Consider the following 21,094-nt stretch of genomic DNA (forward strand, 5'->3'; position numbering starts at 1 on the left):
ACAATATGTATTATGTATTATTGTTGAATTAGGTAATAAAATAAATACATGCCATTTCAAATTATTTTAAAAAGTAATCCTAAATATTTGGATTCAGGATTTTTAGTTGTACAAATCAGGAATCTTGGCAAAAAATTTATATATTTGGACAAAAATATTCAGTATTAAGGGTTTGTCAATCACATTTTAAATACATAATTAGATGCTGTATTAGTTGTTCCTATTGTATATGAATTTAATTTTGATAATATAAAATAATGTGTATAAATTGATTTGCACACAATATTTGATGAATAAAATAATTTAATTATGAATATAAACAAAATATTTATCAAATACATACACACGTGTTAAACAATTATTACAAGTTAAAATGAATAGTTATATTTTAAAAATATTTGTGCAGGGTCTTCATTATTAAAATGCAGAATTTATTTTAATTTAGGGATTTATGGCAAAACTCCAAATATTTAAACAAAAATATGATGAAGAAAAACTATTTAAAATTTAGATATTTTTTTTATTTTAGTCAAAATTGAACAGTTTTTTCCCATTGTGTTTTCACATAATATAAAATATTGCGTATATTATGTGTGAACTAATTGTATCCGTAATATTTTAGGATAAAAATGGTGTTGATTAATTTGATTAAGAGTATAATTATAATATTAATTGTTAAATAAAGTAATAAAATAATTATGATATTTACCATAGAATAACATGTTAAATTTATTTTTAACAGCACATTAATATCGTAATTAAGAGTTTATGGTTGTAAATTTGTTAATAAATCAAGATTTTATGCAACAAAAAGTCATATATTTGGACAAAAATTATGTATTGATGAGGATGGGGGGAAATAATTAATAAATTGATTTGAGTTCAAATAGATTTTTTATTTTTATTTTTTTCCCATTATGTATGTGTGTGTGTATATATATATATATATATATATATATATATATATATATATATATATATATATATATATATATATATATATATATATATATAACTGAAATACTATTAAAATATGTATAAAGTAATTTTATAAATTTAGTATTGTTATAGTTGAAATAATTAATGAAATACATTAACCATAGAAGACAATTGAAAATGAATACATTTAAAAAATAATAGTACAATAATATTCCAATGCAGGATTTAGGATTGGACATTTGTGAATAAATCAGGGATTTATGGCAAAATCCCATAAATTTAGACAAAAATATGCAGTATTGACTACATGAGGAGGATAAATAATTTAGATTTTTATATTACATTTTCATCCAAATAGATTTCGATTCTTGTTTTTCCCATTGTATGTAAATATAATCTAAATATTAGATATGATGATATGTATGAAAACATTTTATACATGCTATTATCTGATCAAAATGTTATTTATTAATTTGATCATGAATGATTAATTTTTGAATCAAATAATTACGATATTTACCATAGAATAACATTTCAAATGTATCATAGCCATAAAAAAATATCACACATTAATATTGGACTTAAGGATTTATTGTTGAACATTTGTAAATAAATCAGCAACTTATGGCAAAAAAATAATATATTTGGACAAAAATACACAGTATTGAGGATTATTATTATTATTATTTAAAGTCATTTGAGTTCAAATAGATTTTGTATTAGTTTTTCCTATTATGCATAATTTTATTAAAATAATATGCATACAACAATTGTATACATATTAGTGTATGTATAAAATGTGTTTTTTTAATATAGTTATAATTATAATTATTATTTTTAAAATAATTTATGAAACACACACATACGCGTTAACCCTAGAATACTATTTAAATAAATAATAATGATGATAGTGCAGGGTCTTTAATATTGTAATGCTGGATTTATGGTTGTGAATCATTTTATTTAGACAGAAATATGCAGTATTGACTATGTGGGGAGAATAATTAATTGAGTCATTTTAGTCCAAATAGATTTTGTTTTTTGTTTTTGTCATTGTGTATAATATAATTTATTTTGCATAATATTTTACAATTAATTACAATTTTGTACATTATATTTTATGATCAAAACTTTATTTAATAATGAAAATGATCATATCAATTGTTACATCAATTAATACAATATTTACCACAGAATAACATTTGAAAAATGTTGATGTAAAAGAATAATAGCACAGGGTCTTTCTTTAATATCGGAATTAAAAAATGTATGTTTGTACATTGTAAATAATATATTTGGACACAGAGGTGTAATTAAAAGAATATCAGGTTGTATGAATTTGTTTGTCAATAATTCAAATGTATAATTATCATTTCCATGCACTTGCCATGGAAAAATGCAGCAAATAATGAACATAGCTGCCAAACATATTCCAAAGGAATCCATTTGAAAAATATCAAAAGTTGTTATTAAAGTACTTTTACCCCAAACTAGCAGGAAGTAGAAAAAAACTCCATTGTGCTGATCTTGCGTGTTTTTGTGGCGCAGCCCTGGAGCGTGCGGAGGGCGTGTCCCAGCAGGACTTGGCCGCCATGGAAGAGCTGCAGCAGCGCACTGACGCCGTGTCCTTGGAGAAGGTCAAGGCCTACTACCGCAAACTCAGGTCAACAGAAGACATCACTTTATGTTGGCCAGAGACCCCACTGGGAACAATCATATCTCTGACGTTAGCACTTCATTAGCGCGAGTTAGCACTTCATTCATTTGTAGTTACGTTTGACATAAACACTGTAATAGTTACGTTTGAAAATGTTAACTCACGTTTTAAAAGAAGCATCGTGCTACAGTTAGGTTAGCCTATTTAACCGTAATGTTAGCACTTTAGCTCATATAGCTATGCTAGTGTTGCTAACGTTACCTTCTTCCCGCATGTGCCACTCCTTAATGTTACACTGCTGAATCTCAGTAATCTCTACTGGCAACACGTTGTATTGTGTGTCTCTCGCTTTAGTGCTATATATCTGATATTGTAGCGCTATTTAGCACTTTAGCGATTCATTTATTGTGCACTTTATATACTTTTTACATAAAGACTGTAACTTTGCACTTGTCCAACATAATATATGTCAAATATAACATACAACAACGTACCATGATTAATGCTATATACCGTATTTCCTTGAATTGCCGCCGTGTATATAGTATGTGCATGCCTCGATTTACCGCCGGGTCAAACTCGTTTCGCAAAATAATTAGCGCATGCCTACAATTACCGCCGGGTCAAACTCGTTTCGCAAAATAATTGATGAGGAAGCGGACACAGACGAAGTTATTTGAAACGACGGTGCTGTAGTTTTGGACGTACTGTACATGTCGGACCAGGTGACGGAGAAATGGACGACGCTGAAGATGAAGAGGTCTTAAAGGGGAACATTATCACAATTTCAGAATGGTTAAAACCATTAAAAATCAGTTCCCAGTGGCTTGTTATATTTTTCAAAGTTTTTTTCAAAATTTTACCCATCTCGCAATATCCCTAAAAAAAGCTTCAAAGTGCCTGATTTTAACCATCGTTATAAACACCCGTCCATTTTTCCTGTGACGTCACATAGTGAAGCCAACACAAACAAACATGGCGGAAAGAACAGCAAGCTATAGCGACATTAGCTCGGATTCAGACTCGGATTTCAGCGGCTTAAGCGATTCAACAGATTACGAATGTATTGAAACGGATGGTTGTAGTGTGGAGGCAGGTAGCGAAAACGAAATTGAAGAAGAAACTGAAGCTATTGAGCCATATGAACCGTATGCAAGCGAAACCGACGAAAACGACACGACAGCCAGCGACACGGGAGAAAGCGAGGACGAATTCGGCGATCGCCTTCTAACCAACGATTGGTATGTGTTTGTTTGGCATTAAAGGAAACTAACAACTATGAACTAGGTTTACAGCATATAAAATACATTTGGCAACAACATGCACTTTGAGAGTGCAGATAGCCCAATTTTCATCAATGAATATATTCTGTAAACATACCCTCATCCGCGCTCTTTTCCTGAAAGCTGATCTGTACAGTTTTGGAGTTGATGTCAGCAGGCCAGGGAAGCTAGGGTCGATAGGGGGTTTAGCTCGCTCGTCTGCGGGAACAAACTGCCGCCATTGCTTGCCGTGCTACCGAGGTCCTTTGTCCCTGAATTGCTCACACACTCCGGCAGATTCAATGGGGGTCTGGCGGCAGATTTCTTTGACTTTATCGTTGGAAATGCATCTGCTTTGAGTGTCGCAGGATATCCACACATTCTTGCCATCTCTGTCGTAGCATAGCTTTCGTCGGTAAAGTGTGCGGAACAAACGTCCAATTTCTTGCCACTTTCGCATCTTTGGGCCACTGGTGCAACTTGAATCCGTCCCTGTTCGTGTTGTTACACCCTCCGACAACACACCGACGAGGCATGATGTCTCCAAGGTACGGAAAACAGTCGAAAAAACGGAAAATAACAGAGCTGATTTGACTCGGTGTTTGAGAAAATGGCGGATTGCTTCCCGATGTGACGCCACGTTGTGACGTCATCGCTACGAGAGCGAATATTAGAAAGGCGTTTAATTCGCCAAAACTCACTCATTTAGAGTTCTGAAATCGGTTAAAAAAATATATGGTCTTTTTTCTGCAACATCAAGGTATATATCGACGCTTACATAGGTCTGGTGATAATGTTCCCCTTTAACAACTGATGGATCTCCACAGGATGTAGTACAAGTACTGTAGTAGATGTCCATCAAGGTGCAGTGGGAGAAGCATCTGTCAGTAATGCCGACAGGAACATTTTCAGTTTGTTCAAGTTCAAAGGATATTTTCTCTCTGGCCTCACCGATGTTGTTTACATTGATTGATAATGTTTGTTGTTACAATCGTAGTTAAAGGCCTACTGAAATGTGATTTTCTTATTCAAACGGGGATAGCAGGTCCATTCTATGTGTCATACTTGATCATTTTGCGATATTGCCATATTTTTGCTGAAAGGATTTAGTAGAGAACATCGACGATAAAGTTCGCAACTTTTGGTCGCTGATAAAATAGCCTTGCCTGTACCGGAAGTAGCAGACGAGTAGCGTGACGTCACAGGGTGTGGAGCTCCTCACATCCGCACATTGTTTACAATCATGGCCACCAGCAGCGAGAGCGATTCGGACTGAGAAAGCGACGATTTCCCATTAATTTGAGCGAGGATGAAAGATTTGTGGATGAGGAAAGTGAGAGTGAAGGACTAGAGGGCAATGGGAGCGATTCAGATAGGGAAGATGCTGTGAGAGGCGGGTGGGACCTGATATTCAGCTGGGAATGACTAAAACAGTAAATAAACACAAGACATATATATACTCTATTAGCCACAACACAACCAGGCTTATATTTAATATGCCACAAATTAATCCTGCATAACAAACACCTCCCCCCTCCCGTCCATATAATCCGCCAATACAACTCAAACACCTGCACAACACACTCAATCCCACAGCCCAAAGTACCGTTCACCTCCCCAAAGTTCATACAGCACATATATTTCCCCAAAGTCCCCAAAGTTACGTACGTGACATGCACATAGCGGCACACACGTACGGGCAAGCGATCAAATGTTTGGAAGCCGCAGCTGCATGCGTACCCACGGTACCGTGTCTGCGTATCCAACTCAAAGTCCTCCTGGTAAGAGTCTCTGTTGTCCCAGTTCTCCACAGGCCAATAGTAAAGCTTGACTGTCATCTTTCGGGAATGTAAACAATGAAACACCGGCCTTGTTTGTGTTGCTGAAGTCGGCCGCAATACACCGCTTCCCACCTACAGCTTTCTTCTTTGCTGTCTCCATTGTTCATTGAACAAATTGCAAAAGATTCACCAACCCAGATGTCCAGAATACTGTGGAATTTTGCGATGAAAACAGACGACTTAATACCTGGCCACCATGCTGTCCCAAAATGTCCTCTACAATCCGCGACGTCACGCGCTGACGTCATCATACCGAGACGTTTTCAGCAGGATATTCCGCGCGAAATTTAAAACTGCACTTTAGTAAACTAACCCGGCCGTATTGGCATGTGTTGCAATGTTAAGATTTCATCATTGATATATAAACTATCAGACTGCGTGGTCGGTAGTAGTGGGTTTCAGTAGGCCTTTAAGAATTAAAGTAGCATGTTTTATTTTCAATTTGTTTTTCATGCGTTTTTACATACAGAAAAATGCCTACGTAATTGTTGAATGACCCCTTGTAAAAATAAAGAGTGCCACGTTATAATTGCCTTTTCAGACCCAAACAAAAAGAACTCCCGGGATGATTCATTGTGCTTTAAATTTTATTGGGGCATTAAGCGATGTCATGAAGGTATCCTTACATCACACTCAAATTTATAAGCGCAGGCCTAAATTTACCGCATGCCTTTGGTAAGCGCCGGAGTGAGAAGAGGTTTTAAATTAATTACCGCCCGGGCGCTAATTCGAGGAAATACGGTATCTCAGAATAGTTTTATTGCCAGAATCAGAATCTGATATTATAGCGCTATTTAACACTTTAGCATTTCATTTATTTGTAGCTACGTTTGACATAAAGACTGTTGCTTGTTACGTTGAAAATTTACACTCACATTTTAAAAGAAGCATCATGATACAGGTAGGTTAGCCTATTTAACTGTAGTGTTAGCACTTTAGCTCATATAGCTATTAAGTTAAAGAACCAATGATTGTCACACACACACTAGGTGTGGCGAAATTGCTGAAATCTCAGTCATCTCTACTGGCAACACATTGTTTTGTGTCTCTAGCTTTAGTGCTATATATCTGATATCAAAGCGCTATTTAACACTTTAGCATTTCATTTATTTGTATCTACATTTGACATAAAGACTGTAAAAGTTTGCTTGTTACGTTGAAAATTTACACTCACGTTTTAAAAGAAGCATCATGCTAAAGGTAGGTTAGCCTATTTAAATGTAATGTTAGCACTTTAGCTCACATAGCTATGCTAGTGTTGCTAACGTTACCTTCCTACCGCATGTGCCACTCCTTAATGTTACACTGCTGAATCTCAGTAAACTCTACTGGCAACACGTTTTATTGTGTGTCTGTAGCTTTAGTGCTATATATCTGATATTGTAGCGCTATTTAGCACTTTAGCGATTCATTTATTGTGCACTTTATATACTTTTTACATAAAGACTGTAACTTTGCACTTGTCCAACATAATATATGTCAAATATAACCAGTGTTGGGACTAACGCGTTACAAAGTAACGCGTTACTGTAACGCCGTTACTATCGGCGGTAACTAGTAATCTAACGCGTTATTTTTTATATTCAGTAACTCCGTTACCGTTACTACATGATGCGTTACTGCGTTATTTTGCGTTATTTTTTATGTAGTATCGGCTAGAAACTGAGAAGATCTGAGTGTCGCTGCTGAAGAGGCGACAAAAAAGAGGCGCGCCGCGCGCTGTCTGTGTGTACGTGTGTGTGTGTGTGTGTGTGTGTGTGTGTGTGTGTGTGTGTGTGTGTGTGTGTGTGTGTGTGGGAGGGGGCGTGTCTGTGTCTACTATCAAGACGTCATGGCGAACCCCGAAGCCGAGTTTATTAAAATGGAGATATTTTCAGTACGTTTCTTTTATCGACCACAAAGAAAAGAACATTTTAGCTGAATGTAAGTTTCAAATATGCTGAAACAGCGACAAAAACAACATGCTTCGACGAAGCTAGTAAAGAGACACACTCACCTCCACCTCCAACAGCGGCTGGATTTTAACGAGGCACTGCACACGTGAAGGTACACACACTCTGTCAATTCTCTTATATACTCTTTCATTTTAAACTTTTAGAGTGTTTGATTATCACATCACTCTAAATGTTTAGACTATAAAGTTCACAAACCTAAAGAGGGATACTAGTGGGCCAGGCTAATATTTCCTTTTCTCTAAACTAAGTGGGGAAATGTGTAGAGTGTTCTGGGCTTCAGACATGATTTTATTTCAGAATTCCTTGAGAAAACGCCTGGTTAGGCTTTATGTATGTAGTGTGTGCCTTTCTTGTTTTACAGCTATGTTGTTATTATGCTGTTTGTTACTTATGTATGTTAAGTTGCAGCTATTTAAAATAGTTTTGTCAATTTGTTCTGGTCTGAAACAAATTGGCCCTTTAAAACATATCTTTGTCTTTGTGTGTTGTATGTAGAGCACATTGCTTAGCAGAGTTCAATGATGCAAATGCATGTCAAGTTGAACAACAGATTGTATTATTCTCCAGTGCAATAACAGTACTAAAATTAAGGCTAAAAGGGCATTAAATGGGGCCTTAAAAAAATTAAAAAATATATATATAAGTAACTAAATAGTTACTTTTCACAGTAACGCATTACTTTTTGGTTTAAGTAACTGAGTTAGTAACTGAGTTACTTTTGAAATAAAGTAACTAGTAACTGTAACTAGTTACTGGTTTTCAGTAACTAACCCAACACTGAATATAACATACAACAACGTACCATGAAGGAGTGGGGCGGGAGGAGAAAAGCGTTAGCAACACTAGCATAGCTACCTGAGCTAAAATGTTAACATTACACTCGCGCTTTAACAGCAACATCTTGCTAGGTTAGCTTAGTCGCTGAAAAAAAATGAAATGATCATACTTAGTAGTGTTTGTTTAAAAAAATCATTTAATAAATCCCTGAAAATTGTATTTATATAGCACTTTTTTACACAAGCTAGCTCTCCAATCAGCTAAACAGACTAGATAAGTCCTCTGTGACATTTTAGTGAATTTACGACACTGAAACAATACAAAAAGAATGCCATTGTAAGTTAAGTTGGGACGGCGTGGCGCAGTGGAAGAGTGGCCGTGCGCAACCCGAGGGTCCCTGGTTCAATCCCCACCTAGTACCAACCTCGTCATGTCCGTTGTGTCCTGAGCAAGACACTTCACCCTTGCTCCTGTTGGGTGCTGGTTAGCGCCTTGCATGGCAGCTCACTCCATCAGTGTGTGAATGTGTGTGTGAATGGGTAAATGTGGAAGTAGTGTCAAAGCGCTTTGAGTACCTTGAAGGTAGAAAAGCGCTATACAAGTACAACCCATAATAATACTAACACAAACACTTGTAAACGTGTTAGCATGTAATGCTAACGACACTGGCTTCATCACATTACGATAGCATGTACAAATATGCATGAAAACACTCCTACAGACATCACACATGGGACAGTTTCGTAAGTAAGAATTGCTTTAGGTTTATTGCAAAACTTACAAACGTTGCTTGGAGTGATAAATAAAGAATCCTCTCGAGTAGAAACGTTATGGACATTTGTACTTCCGGTTCAAGTCACGGAACAGGAAGTACTTTTTAAACTGGAAGCACCTGCAGTGAGCGAACTGGACCAAAAGATGGCGCGGTAGCACAAACCATAACACGCCATTTCAGTGCCTGTCGAAAACTCTTTGTTATGGCCATTAGCAAATACAAATCCAATAATTAGCCGCAGCGTACGAAGTGTTGGAAAAAAGTAGCGGCTTGTAGCCCGGAAAATAGGCTATTTAAAAATTAATTATGAATAAAATGCTAAGAAGAATAACAATACATGAAATAGCGGGAAACAAATTAAAAAAATGTTCAGTAAAAAACCTGACAAAAAATATGTGCCGTTTAAGATGTGCAGCAAAGCCTAGTTTTTTTGTTGTTGGTTTTTTTACAAACAAAAAACGTTTTTTGAAACATCACTTTTAAAAAAAAATGTCAAAAGGCATCTTTGCAAGATCAATAAATATTGACAATGTTTTACATTTTGATCTTTTTTCAAAAACAGGGCTTTTTATTTGGAGAAGTCCAACCTCCCCACGGACTCCAACACCACGGCCATGAAGATCGACCAGGTAAACATGTTGTTATAGATTTAGGTTTATGTTGGGACTGACTGCATTCAACGCGAGCGCAGATTCTGGGCCTCGAAGTCCGAGATCTCCGACCCAACATCGCCAAAGTAAGAGCTAGTTAGCCGGCCTGCTCCTTCGTTAGCTCGTCCGGACGTCGCCATTAACCTAGACTAACATGGTCCCTGTAGCTGCTAGTCCACGGCACTGACACCTAGTCTGCTCTAGAATACTTCCTCCTGGCACCTCGGTCTCAAAGTAGAACTGGTTAGCGGGTGAGTAACTTTATGGTCCACACAAAAAGAACTAAAAATAATAAATACTCGGTTAAAAAAAAAACTCGGGAAACCTTGCAGCTTTGTCGCCGGAATTTTAATTTCAGATTTTCCTTTTATTTTCTACTTTCTCATGTACTCTACATGATTATGTAAGTTTTTGCTTTTCAGAAATCCCCCCTCCCTTTTCCCCCCTTTCTGCTTTCTCGTGCATTCCAGATGATTGTTAAAGTTAAAAAGGACTTTTCACATTTCGGAAATGGCATTTTTCCTTTTTCCTTTTTCATGCACTCCAGATTATTATCTAAGTTCAAATGTGAGTTGTCACCTTTCAAAAATGTAGATTGTTTTTCCTCCTATACTTTGTCATGCACTCTAGATTCTTATTTAAGTTTAAAAAAAAAAATAAAGTTTTTGCATTTTAGAAATTGCATTTTTTCCTTTTCTACTTTCTCATATACTCCAAATGATTATCTATTCATCTATCCATTTTCTATTGCTTGTCTCCTTTGGGGTCCACATGATTATTTACGTTAAAAATATGAGTTTTCACATTTTGGGAATTTTTTTTTTCTTTTTTTCTTTCTCATGTACTCCACATATATATCAAACTTAAAAATATTAATTTTTGCATTTCAGAAATTGTATTTTCTTTCCTATTCCACTTTCTCATGTACTCCATATGATTATTTAAGTTAAAAATGTGAGTTTTTGCTTTTCAGTAATTGCGTTTTTTTTCTTTTTAACTTTCTCATGTACTCCACATGATGATTTAAGTAAAAAAAAATGCATTTTCATATTTTGGAAATGGCCTGCTTCCAATTAAGGGCCAGTTGTCTTTGCATTTTAGTTGATTCAACTCCTCGGCTAAAATTAGAGCATTGATGCTATTTAATAAATAACTGACTGGCATTATTATGATATTGTTATTATTATTATTATTATTATTATTATATTAATATTATTTTAATGGTATCATTAGATTATTATTATTTGTATCATATATTATTGTTATTATCATTATTATAATATTACTATTATTAATATTATTATTTTTATAATTTCTATTAACATTACTATTATTATTAGATTATTACTATTATTATTATTATATTACTATATTGTTATATTATTACTGTTATTATATTATTATTATATTATTATTATTATATTACTATGTTGTTGTATTATTACTGTTATTATTATATTATTATTTATATTATTATTATTATATTATTACTATTATTAGTAGAACATTTACTATTAAATGATTATTATGATTAGTATGCTTATTGTATTATTACTATTTACATTGTTATTATTATTACTATTATTATTATTATTATTATTATCATACTACTATTATCAGTATTATTGTTATTATTATATTATTCCTATTATCATTATTATAGTATTACTATAATTGCCATGATATTATTACTATTATTATTATGATATTATTATTATTATATTATTACTATTTTTATTATTATTACTATTATTATCATCATCATTATTACTGTTATTATTATTATTATTATTATTATATTATTATTACTATTTGTATCATTATTATTATTATATCATTAGTATTATTATCATTGCTATGTTATTACTGTAATTATTGTTAAATTATTACTATTATTATTATATTATTATTATAGTATTATTATTATTATTACATTATTTGTATTATTATATTGTTGCATTATTATTACATTATTACTATATTATTATTATCATCATTATTATTACTAATATTTATACGATATTATATGTATTAATATTATTATTACTATTATTGTTATATTACATTATAACTATTATAATCATAATTATTATTATTATATCATAAAAATAATAATAATTATCATAATGATTATTATTATTACTATCATTATTGTTATATTATAATTATTATATATTACTAATATTATTGTTATTATTATAGTAGTATTATTATATCATTATTATATTCTAATTATTATTATTATATTTTACTTTTATTATTGTTATTATTATAGTAGTTTTATTACATCATTATTATTATATTATTATTATTATTATTATTATTATTATTATTATTATTATTATTATTATTATTTACCATGTATTTCCCCCCAGCTCCTGCGCCCCCTCAACACGTTGGACGACCTGTGCCGCCTGATGCAGTCCTACGTCAACGTGCGCCCGGGCTCCCAGGGACACCCGTCGGGCGTCAGCTTGCTGTGCGTGTCATCTGAGCTGTGCAACCGCCTGGGGGCGTGTCACCTCACCATGTGTGCCACAGGCCTGCACAGGTCAGTGTCGCACGCTAACTGGCCCCCGAGTAGGCGGGGGGAGGGGTGACCTTTGCCGTGCGCTTGTTGCAGGAGCACTTTGAGTGTGACACTGGAGCAAGCCATGATCCTCGCCAGGAACCACGGACTCATGCCGCGATGCATCATGCAGACCATGGACATCATGCGCAAACAGGTACATGATTGGAGAAAAAAGTCTTTCTCACCTTCTTTATCAAGTTAAGTTAAAGTACCAATGATTGTCACATACACACTAGGTGTGGTGAAATTTGTCCTCTGCATTTGACCCATCCCCTTGTTCACCATCCTGGGAGGTGAGGGGAGCAGTAAGCAGCAGCGGTGGCCGCGCCCAGTAATCAAAGTGCCACTTGTCCACGAACGCAAAACAATAACTAGGCATCAAGCGCCATGTTAGCCATAATTCTTTGGCTAGACCAGTGTTGTCCAAAATGACCAATGATGCCAGTTAGCATGCTAACGCTATGTATTTATGTTTGTGTTTGTGTGTGTGTGTGTGTGTGTGTGTATATATATATATATATACTGTATATATATATATATATATACATATGTATTTATGTAAACATATATAACTATATATATATATATATATATATATATATATATATATATATATATATATATATATATATATATATATACCGTATATTACCAAATAAACGCCCTTGGGCAAATAACCGCCCATGTCCTAATAGCCGCCCGGGGTCTGACCCCATTTTGTCAATTAACCGCCTCTTCCTAATAACCGCCTATATCCAAATAGCCGCCCATGGGCTGTTATTTGCATAATTTAGATTAAAATGCTACTGGGGTTGCGTTTGCTGCAGTATTATTGTTTTGATGGTTTTATAGAGTACTTGGTACCATAATTTTATTTTTCCTGTATGCTGCTTTATTTAAAACTTGGAGTACTGTAGCCTTTATTTTATTTAAGTGACTGTATTATTGTTCTGTTTTGATGGTGGGTTTTATACTTGGGTACTTGGTACCATAATTTTATTTTTCCCGGTAGGCTGCTTTATTTAAAAAGTTTATTTATTTTTAGTATTGGTATTCTATTTGACAATTGTTGCACTACTGCCATGTTGAGGCCCTGTTGATCTCTTGTTTTTTTGTTTGTACGTTTACAATAGCTTTTACATTTAAAGTTTTTTGTACGAAAAAAAAATACTGGACAGTAACCATTGTAACCAAATAATGGCCTGGTGGAGGCTGGTGCAAAAATAAATAAAAGCCTTGTGCAAATAACCGCCTGCTTCTTTTAAACGCCTGTCTCCAAAATCGATTTTGTGAAATAAACGCCCGGGCTACTATTTGGTAATATACGGTATATATATATATATACATACATACAAATATATGGGGATAGGTTGATTGGCAACACTAAATTGGCCCTAGTGTGTGAATGTGAGTGTGAATGTTGTCTGTCTATCTGTGTTGGCCCTGCGATGAGGTGGCGACTTGTCCAGGGTGTACCCCGCCTTCCGCCCGATTGTAGCTGAGATAGGCTCCAGCGCCCCCCGCGACCCCTAAAAGGGAATAAGCGGTAGAAAATGGATGGATGGATGTATAAATATATACATACATACATCCATATATGTGTAAATACATCCATCCATTTTCTTCCGCTTATCCGAGGTCGGGTCGCGGGTGCAGCAGCCTAAGCAGGGAAGCCCAGACTTTCCTCTCCCCAGCCACTTTGTCCAGCCCCTCCTGGCAGATCCCGAGGCGTTCCCAGGCCAGCCGGGAGACATAGTCTTCTCAACGTGTCCTGGGTTTTCCCCATGGCCTTCTACTGGTCGGACATGTCCTAAACATCTCCCTAGGGAGGCGTCCGGGTGGCATCCTGACCAGATGCCCGAACCACCTCATCTGGCTCCTCTCGATGTGGAGGAGCAGTGGCTTTACTTTGAGCTCCTCATTGATGACAGAGCTTCTCACCCTATATCTAAGGGAGAGCCCCGCCACCCGGCGGAAGAAACTCATTTCGGCCGCTTGTACCCGCGATCTTGTCCTTTCGGTCATAACCCAAAGCTCATGATCATAGGTGAGGATGGGAACGTAGATCGACCGGTAAATTGAGAGCTTTGCCTTCCGGCTCAGCTCCTTCTTCACCACAACGGATCGATACAGCGTCCGCATTACTGAAGACGCCGCACCGATCCGCCTGTCGATCTTACGATCCACTCTTCCCTCACTCGTGAACAAGACTCCGAGGTACTTGAACTCTTCCACTTGGGGCAGGGTCTCCTCCCCAACCCGGAGATGGCACTCCACCCTTTTCCGGACGAGAACCATGGACTCGGACTTGGAGGTGCTGATTCTCATCCCAGTCGCTTCACATTCGGCTGCGAAACAATCCAGTGAGAGCTGAAGATCCTGGCCAGATGAAGCCATCAGGACCACATCATCTGCAAAAAGCAGAGACCTAATCCTGCAGCCACCAAACCAGATCCCCTCAACGCCTTGACTGCGCCTAGAAATTCTGTCCATAAAAGTTATGAACAGAATCGGTGACAAAGGACAGCCTTGGCGTAGTGCAACCCTCACTGGAAATGGGTCCGACTTATTGCCGGCAATGCGGACCAAGCTCTGACACTGACCATACAGAGAGCGGACCGCCACAATCAGACAGTCCACAAAGCACATGTAGACTGGTTGGGCTAACTCCCATGCACCCTCAAGGACCCTGCCGAGAGTATAGAGCTGGTCCACAGTTCCACGACCAGGACGAAAACCACACTGTTCCTCCTGAATCCAAAGTTCGACTATCCGGCGTAGCCTCCTCTCCAGTACACGTGAATAGACCTTACCGGGAAGGCTGAGGAGTGTGATCCCACGATAGTTGGAACACACCCTCTGGTTCCCCTTCTTAAAGAGAGGAACCACCACCCCGGTCTGCCAATCCAGAGATGTTGCAGAGTCTTGTCAACCAAGACAGCCCCAGAGCATCCAGAGCCTTAAGGAACTCCGTGCGAATCTCATCCACCCCAGGGTCCTTGCTACCAAGGAGCTTTTTAACTACCTCGGCAACCTCAGCCCCGGAAATAGGAGAGCCTACAACAGATTCCCCAGGCACTGTTTCCTCATAGGAAGATGTGTTGGTGGTATTGAGGAGGTCTTCGAAGTATTCCCCCCACCGATCCACTACATCCGCAGTCGAGGTCAGCAGAACAACATCCTCACCATATACGGTGTTGACAGTGCACTTCTTCCCCTTCCTGAGGCGGCAGATGGTGGTCCAGAATAGCTTCGAAGCCGTCCGGATGTCATTTTCCATGGCTTCCCCGAACTCGTCCCATGTCTGAGTTTTTGCCTCCGTGACCGCTGAAGCCGCACACCGCTTGGCCTGTTGGTACCTGACCGCTGCCTCCGGAGTCCCTTGAGCCAGAAGGACCCGATAGGACTCTTTCTTCAGCCTGACGGCATCCCTCACCAGCGGGTTCTAGGATTACCGCCACGACAGGCACAAACCATCTTGCGACCACAGCTCCAATCGGCCGCCTCGATAATAGAGGTACGGAACATGGTCCACTCGGACTCAATGTCCAGCGCCTCCCTCGTGACATGTTCAAAGTTCTTCTGGAGGTGGGAAATGAAACTGTCTCTTACAGGAGACTCTGCCAGACGTTCCCAGCAAACCCTCACAATGCGTTTGGGCCTGCCAGGTCTGTCCGGCATCCTCCCCCACCATCACAGCCAACTCACCACCAGGTGGTGATCGGTAGAAAGCTCCACCCCTCTCTATACCCGAGTGTCCAAAACATGAGACCGCAAATCCGATGACACAACTACAAAGTCGATCATGGAACTGCGGCCTAGGGTGTCCTGGTGCCAAGTGCACATATGAACACCCTTATGTTTGAACATGATGTTTGTTATGGACAATCTGTGATGAGTACAAAAGTCCCAATAACAAAACACCACTCGGGTTCAGATCCGGGCGGCCATTCTTCCCAATCACGCCTCTCCAGGTTTCACTGTCGTTGCCAATATGAGCGTTGAAGTCCCCCAGTAGAACAAGAGAATCCCCCGGGGGAGCACTCTCCAGTACTACCTCGAGTGAATCCAAAAAGGGTGTGTACTCTGAGCTGCTGTTTGGTGCGTAAGCACAAATAACAGTCAGGACCAGTCCCCCCACCCGAAGGCAGAGGGAAGCTACCCTCCAACGTGCAGGCTTTGAGCCGGGGGGGCAACAAGAATTGCTACCCCAGACCGTTGCCTCTCACTGCGTGCAACGCCAGAGTGGAAGAGAGTCCAACCCCTCTCAAGAGAAATGGTTCCAAAGCCCTTGCTGTGAGTCGAAGTGAGTCTGACTATATCTAGCCGGAACTTCTCCACCTCGCGCACCAGCTCAGGCTCCTTCCCCCCCACCCTGCGAGGTGACGTTCCACGTCCCAAGAACTAGCTTATGTAGCCGAGGATCGGACTGCCAAGTGCCCTGCCTTCGGCTGCCGCCCAGCTCACATTGCACAGCCCACGTTGCCTCTTCGGGCTGTGCCCGGCCGGGCCCCATGGGGACAGGCCCGGCCACCAGGCGCTGGCCATCGTGCCCCACCTCCGGGCCTGACTCCGGAGGGGGAGCCCCGGTGACCCGCGTCCGGGCAAGGGAAATCTGGGTCCTTTGTTATTATTTTCCATTGAGGTCTTTATACATGTATATGTATATCTATACATATCTATACATACATATATATATATATATATATATATATATATATATATATATATATATATATATATATATATATATATTGAGCAAAATGTGCTAAAAAAAAATAAAGCTAGCATGCTAATAGTATTACGCTTACATGCTAACAATAGCATGCCTATAACGAGTGAAATACCAAAATATATGACATTGAAATGTCTGCGAAATTACCTTTAAAAAAAAAAAGAAAAAGAAAAAAGAAGTTAACATTAGCATACAAGCTTTTTTGGCTAGTAAAAAATGCTTATTTTAAGTAATTTAAAAATGTTGTGTATATATATCTATACACAATATTAGGGCTTGGCGATATATAGAATATACTCGATATATCGCGGGTTTGTCTCTGTGCGATATAGAAAATGACTATATCGTGATATTGGAGTATACGTTCTCACGCAGTTGTTTTTAGCTGCGGGCATTACACTGCAGGCTCTTCTCACTCTTTCCTGTCTTTCCTTCTCACAGAGACATAAAACAAGCACACCTTCTTACATACGTCACATACTGACGCGCGTGCAACGTCATACCTTTGCGGAGCAGAGAGGTAGCAGCATGGGTAACATTAGCTGTGGTGCTAGCGGAGTAGTGCGAGTGGTAAGGTGCGAATCTGGTAACAAATGAAGGAAAAATTAATTCCCAAGAAAAACAGCACGGGGTCCATCGTCTGGCGGTGGTTTGGCTTCACGCGGGAATATGTCCAACAGACAACCGTAATATGTCAAGTATGCGCCAAAAGTGTTGCTACAAAAAGTAGCAGCACTGCTCATTTGTAGCATCATTTGAAAAGTCACCCGCTAGAGAATGAAGAGTGCTTGAAACTCTGCATGTCAACATCTCCGGCCGGTGCCACACCAACAAAATGTCGAAGCAACAATTTCCACATCAACACCGTATGAAACCAATAGTCAACAACAGAAGGAGATAACGTCCGCAGGAACCTACCACATAGCGAAGGACATACACTATTTGATTTCCTATTATGCAGCTCATTTTTATTTGACAGTTGTTGAAATATCTTGTGTGACATCATGCACAAAAGTGCACTTTATTTGTTTTTAACTATTGTAGTGGCGTTCTGTACAAAAAGTGCACTTTAATTTAGTGTTGTTTTGATATGTCATCTTAGTGACATCCAGAGGTGTGGACTCGAGTTACATGACTTGGACTCGAGTCAGACTCAAGTCATGAATTTGATGACTTTAGACTCGACTTGACAAAATGTTAAGAGACTTGCAACTCGACTTAGACTTTAACATCAATGACTTGTGACTTCACTTGGACTTGAGCCTTTTGACTTGACATGACTTGCTACTTTCTCCAAAACCCAAAGATTAAAAAGTTATTCAGGAGCGCTCCGTATCTTTCATTGTGTACGTGTGTGTCTGTCAGCGTGTGTGCTGCCTGTCAGTACAACATCGAATCAAATTAGATCCACGTTGTTTTCATCCGACAGCTCTCATCCAATCAAATTGCAGGACAACCAACGAAGAATTGCTGTCAAACAACGCACCAGTGAGAAAAAATTATACCGAAGAAGTTTAGTTCGGTTATAAAAACTACGACTTGGTCAACAAAAAATAATTGCAGTATGCAAAACATGCGGTTCGAAGATTACAGACGGAGACGCAATAACTTCCAACTTCGTTCGACATTTGAAGTTGCACAAAGAACGGTAAGTTTTGAATGTGAGCTAACGTTTATTGGCTAAGTAACGTAACTTTTATTTGCTGTGTAGTTCAATCAGTGAGGCTGTAAACTCACTGCTAACGTTATAACGTTATTGCAAACACGGCAATCTGTTGCGTCCACTGCAGTTCATATGTGTACCGTTTTAGCTAGCTTTCCAACTGCTGGTTGTTTACCTCACAACAACCCTCATACTACGCCCCCATTGGACACAAATGACTGACAGACTCTTGGCCAATTTGGTCTTTTGCAAATGCAATGCAGCATAGGGCCCTGACTTCTAAAAAGTACTACTCTGTTCATTGTTGTGTTCATGTATTTGTTGTGTTTTTCATGTGTACGCACACATAAACACACATACAGTATGAGATGAGATCAATGAGATAGGGTAAGAACAGGATAGAAACTGCTGTGGAACTAGTTTCAAATTTCAATATGCCATGGAAATACAATGTTAACACTTTTGTGCAAATAAGTACAGTTGCACTTGTTTTTTCAAATGTGTTAATTATGTAAAGGAATGAGTTAAATGTTTAAAATGCCTGTTTAATAGTGCTATTATGAAGTGCAATGTCAGCACTATTTTTTTTCTTGCAATTTCAAAGGCACTTGTTTTAATAAATAAATACAGTGTTTAAAAAAAATACACAATCTGTGTAAATATATTAGTCTCTGGTCAAAAGGACTTGAAAGGACTCGAAACTCAAAATGCAGGACTTGGGACTTGACTTGAGACTTTCCAGTCTTGACTTTGGACTTGACTCGATACTTCAGACTTACTTATGACTTGCAAAACAATGACTTGGTCCCACCACTGGTGACATCATGCACAAAAGTGCACTAATAGCTTGTTTTAAAATGTCTCTGACAATCTTGCACTTTCTGTTTTGGAAATGACATGAATGTTTCTGCCACGGCTTAATAACTGTTTAATAAATACAGTTTTGGTAAATTGACTTAGTTATAATTTCCCTCTCTGCATGAAAGTTTAAAATGAGCATATATTAATGTAGTATGAAGAAGAATGTGTTAATGTAGGCACATAGAATCATCATACTGCTGTGATTATATGCATCAAGTGTTCATTCAAGGCTAAAGCAAAATATCGAGATATATATGGTGTATCGTGACATGGCCTAAAAATATCGAGATATTAATAAAAGGCCATATCGCCCGGCCCTAATATAAATGTATAAGGGACAAGCAAATGGATGGGATGGATATGTACCGGTATATATTTTTTTTGTATTTATTTTTTTTATTTTTTTTATTTTTTATTTATTTATTCATGGGTTTTTTTCTTTCTTTTTATGAATCTATTTTTTTTTTTATAAGAACCAACATTTTTTTTTGCCCTATTTTGGGTGTCTCCATGCAACCAGAAGGACTTTTTCTAAACTTTAACCTGTAGTTTCATGAGGAGTATCATAGCAAACAATACATTGTGAGAATGGATACGAAGTGAAGGGTGTGCAAAGATTGACTCCCCCAGCAAACACACACCTGGCTCACTTAGAGTCTTCCAAAGACAAAAGATTGACTCCTTCTTCTGCCACCAGGGGGCGAGAGTGGAGCTGTCCGCCAGAAACCTGAAGGTGATGGACCAGATGCCGCCGTCAGCCCCGAGGTAACTATAAGTGTGCGTGGAAAACCTTCCCCACTTCAACGTCACGCTAACCACATCCTCCTGCAGACTCTTCCGCCTGTGCCTGCCGCCCTCGGACGGGGAGCTGTAAGGAAAGACTTCCTGGTCGCCATGGAGACCGTTATTCACCTTTTGGGAAGAGCCGGATTAACCAAACTACCTGTAGTCCCTTGGACTGCACCTCCTTCTCCTCTTCTATTAAGACCGCAGGGCTCCACCCTAATGAACAGTGTTTGAGGGGCGGGTGCAATGAGTGTGCGAGTACTGTATGAAGGATGCTGACTTATTTATTGTTGAATCAGCACATTTTTAACCTCCAATAACATTCCAGCTGGCCCACACCAATCAGCTGATTTCAATTTATGCCTGGATGTGGACCACCTGCACTTTCAGGGATTTGAAGGCTGCCTTCACTCCATTCCCACTCCCACTTCCACTCCACGGTTCCATTCAGAATCCGTTCTTCATTCAAAGCGATTCTGGCAATTTATTATTTGGTATAACAGTTATTATTATTATTATTATAAAGCTCCTGGTTTCCTAAAAATGCAATTTAAAAAATCTATTCTTATTAAAAAAATGTACATACATTTTTTTTTTTTTTTTAGACTTTTTTTTTTTGGT

General features: G+C 38.1%; 1 protein-coding gene across 2 annotated transcripts in view; it reads left to right on the forward strand.

Annotated features, from left to right (window-relative positions):
* prex1 (phosphatidylinositol-3,4,5-trisphosphate-dependent Rac exchange factor 1) overlaps nucleotides 1–20,717 on the forward strand; it is a 245,354-nt gene extending 224,637 nt beyond the window's left edge. The window contains exons 35-41 of one of the 2 annotated variants that reach the window (XM_061985632.2): nucleotides 2,488–2,602; nucleotides 9,769–9,835; nucleotides 9,898–9,942; nucleotides 12,232–12,407; nucleotides 12,480–12,582; nucleotides 20,385–20,452; nucleotides 20,519–20,717. In XM_061985632.2, the coding sequence (XP_061841616.1) occupies nucleotides 2,488–2,602; nucleotides 9,769–9,835; nucleotides 9,898–9,942; nucleotides 12,232–12,407; nucleotides 12,480–12,582; nucleotides 20,385–20,452; nucleotides 20,519–20,561 (617 nt within the window). In that variant the 3' untranslated portion in view covers nucleotides 20,562–20,717. The remainder of the gene's footprint in view (nucleotides 1–2,487; nucleotides 2,603–9,768; nucleotides 9,836–9,897; nucleotides 9,943–12,231; nucleotides 12,408–12,479; nucleotides 12,583–20,384; nucleotides 20,453–20,518) is intronic. The other variant, XM_061985633.2, reaches the window with a different exon arrangement.
* The last annotated feature ends 377 nt before the right edge of the window (nucleotides 20,718–21,094 follow it).

This window comes from Nerophis lumbriciformis, linkage group LG23 (genome assembly GCF_033978685.3).
Source record: "Nerophis lumbriciformis linkage group LG23, RoL_Nlum_v2.1, whole genome shotgun sequence".
Taxonomy (NCBI): domain Eukaryota; kingdom Metazoa; phylum Chordata; class Actinopteri; order Syngnathiformes; family Syngnathidae; genus Nerophis; species Nerophis lumbriciformis.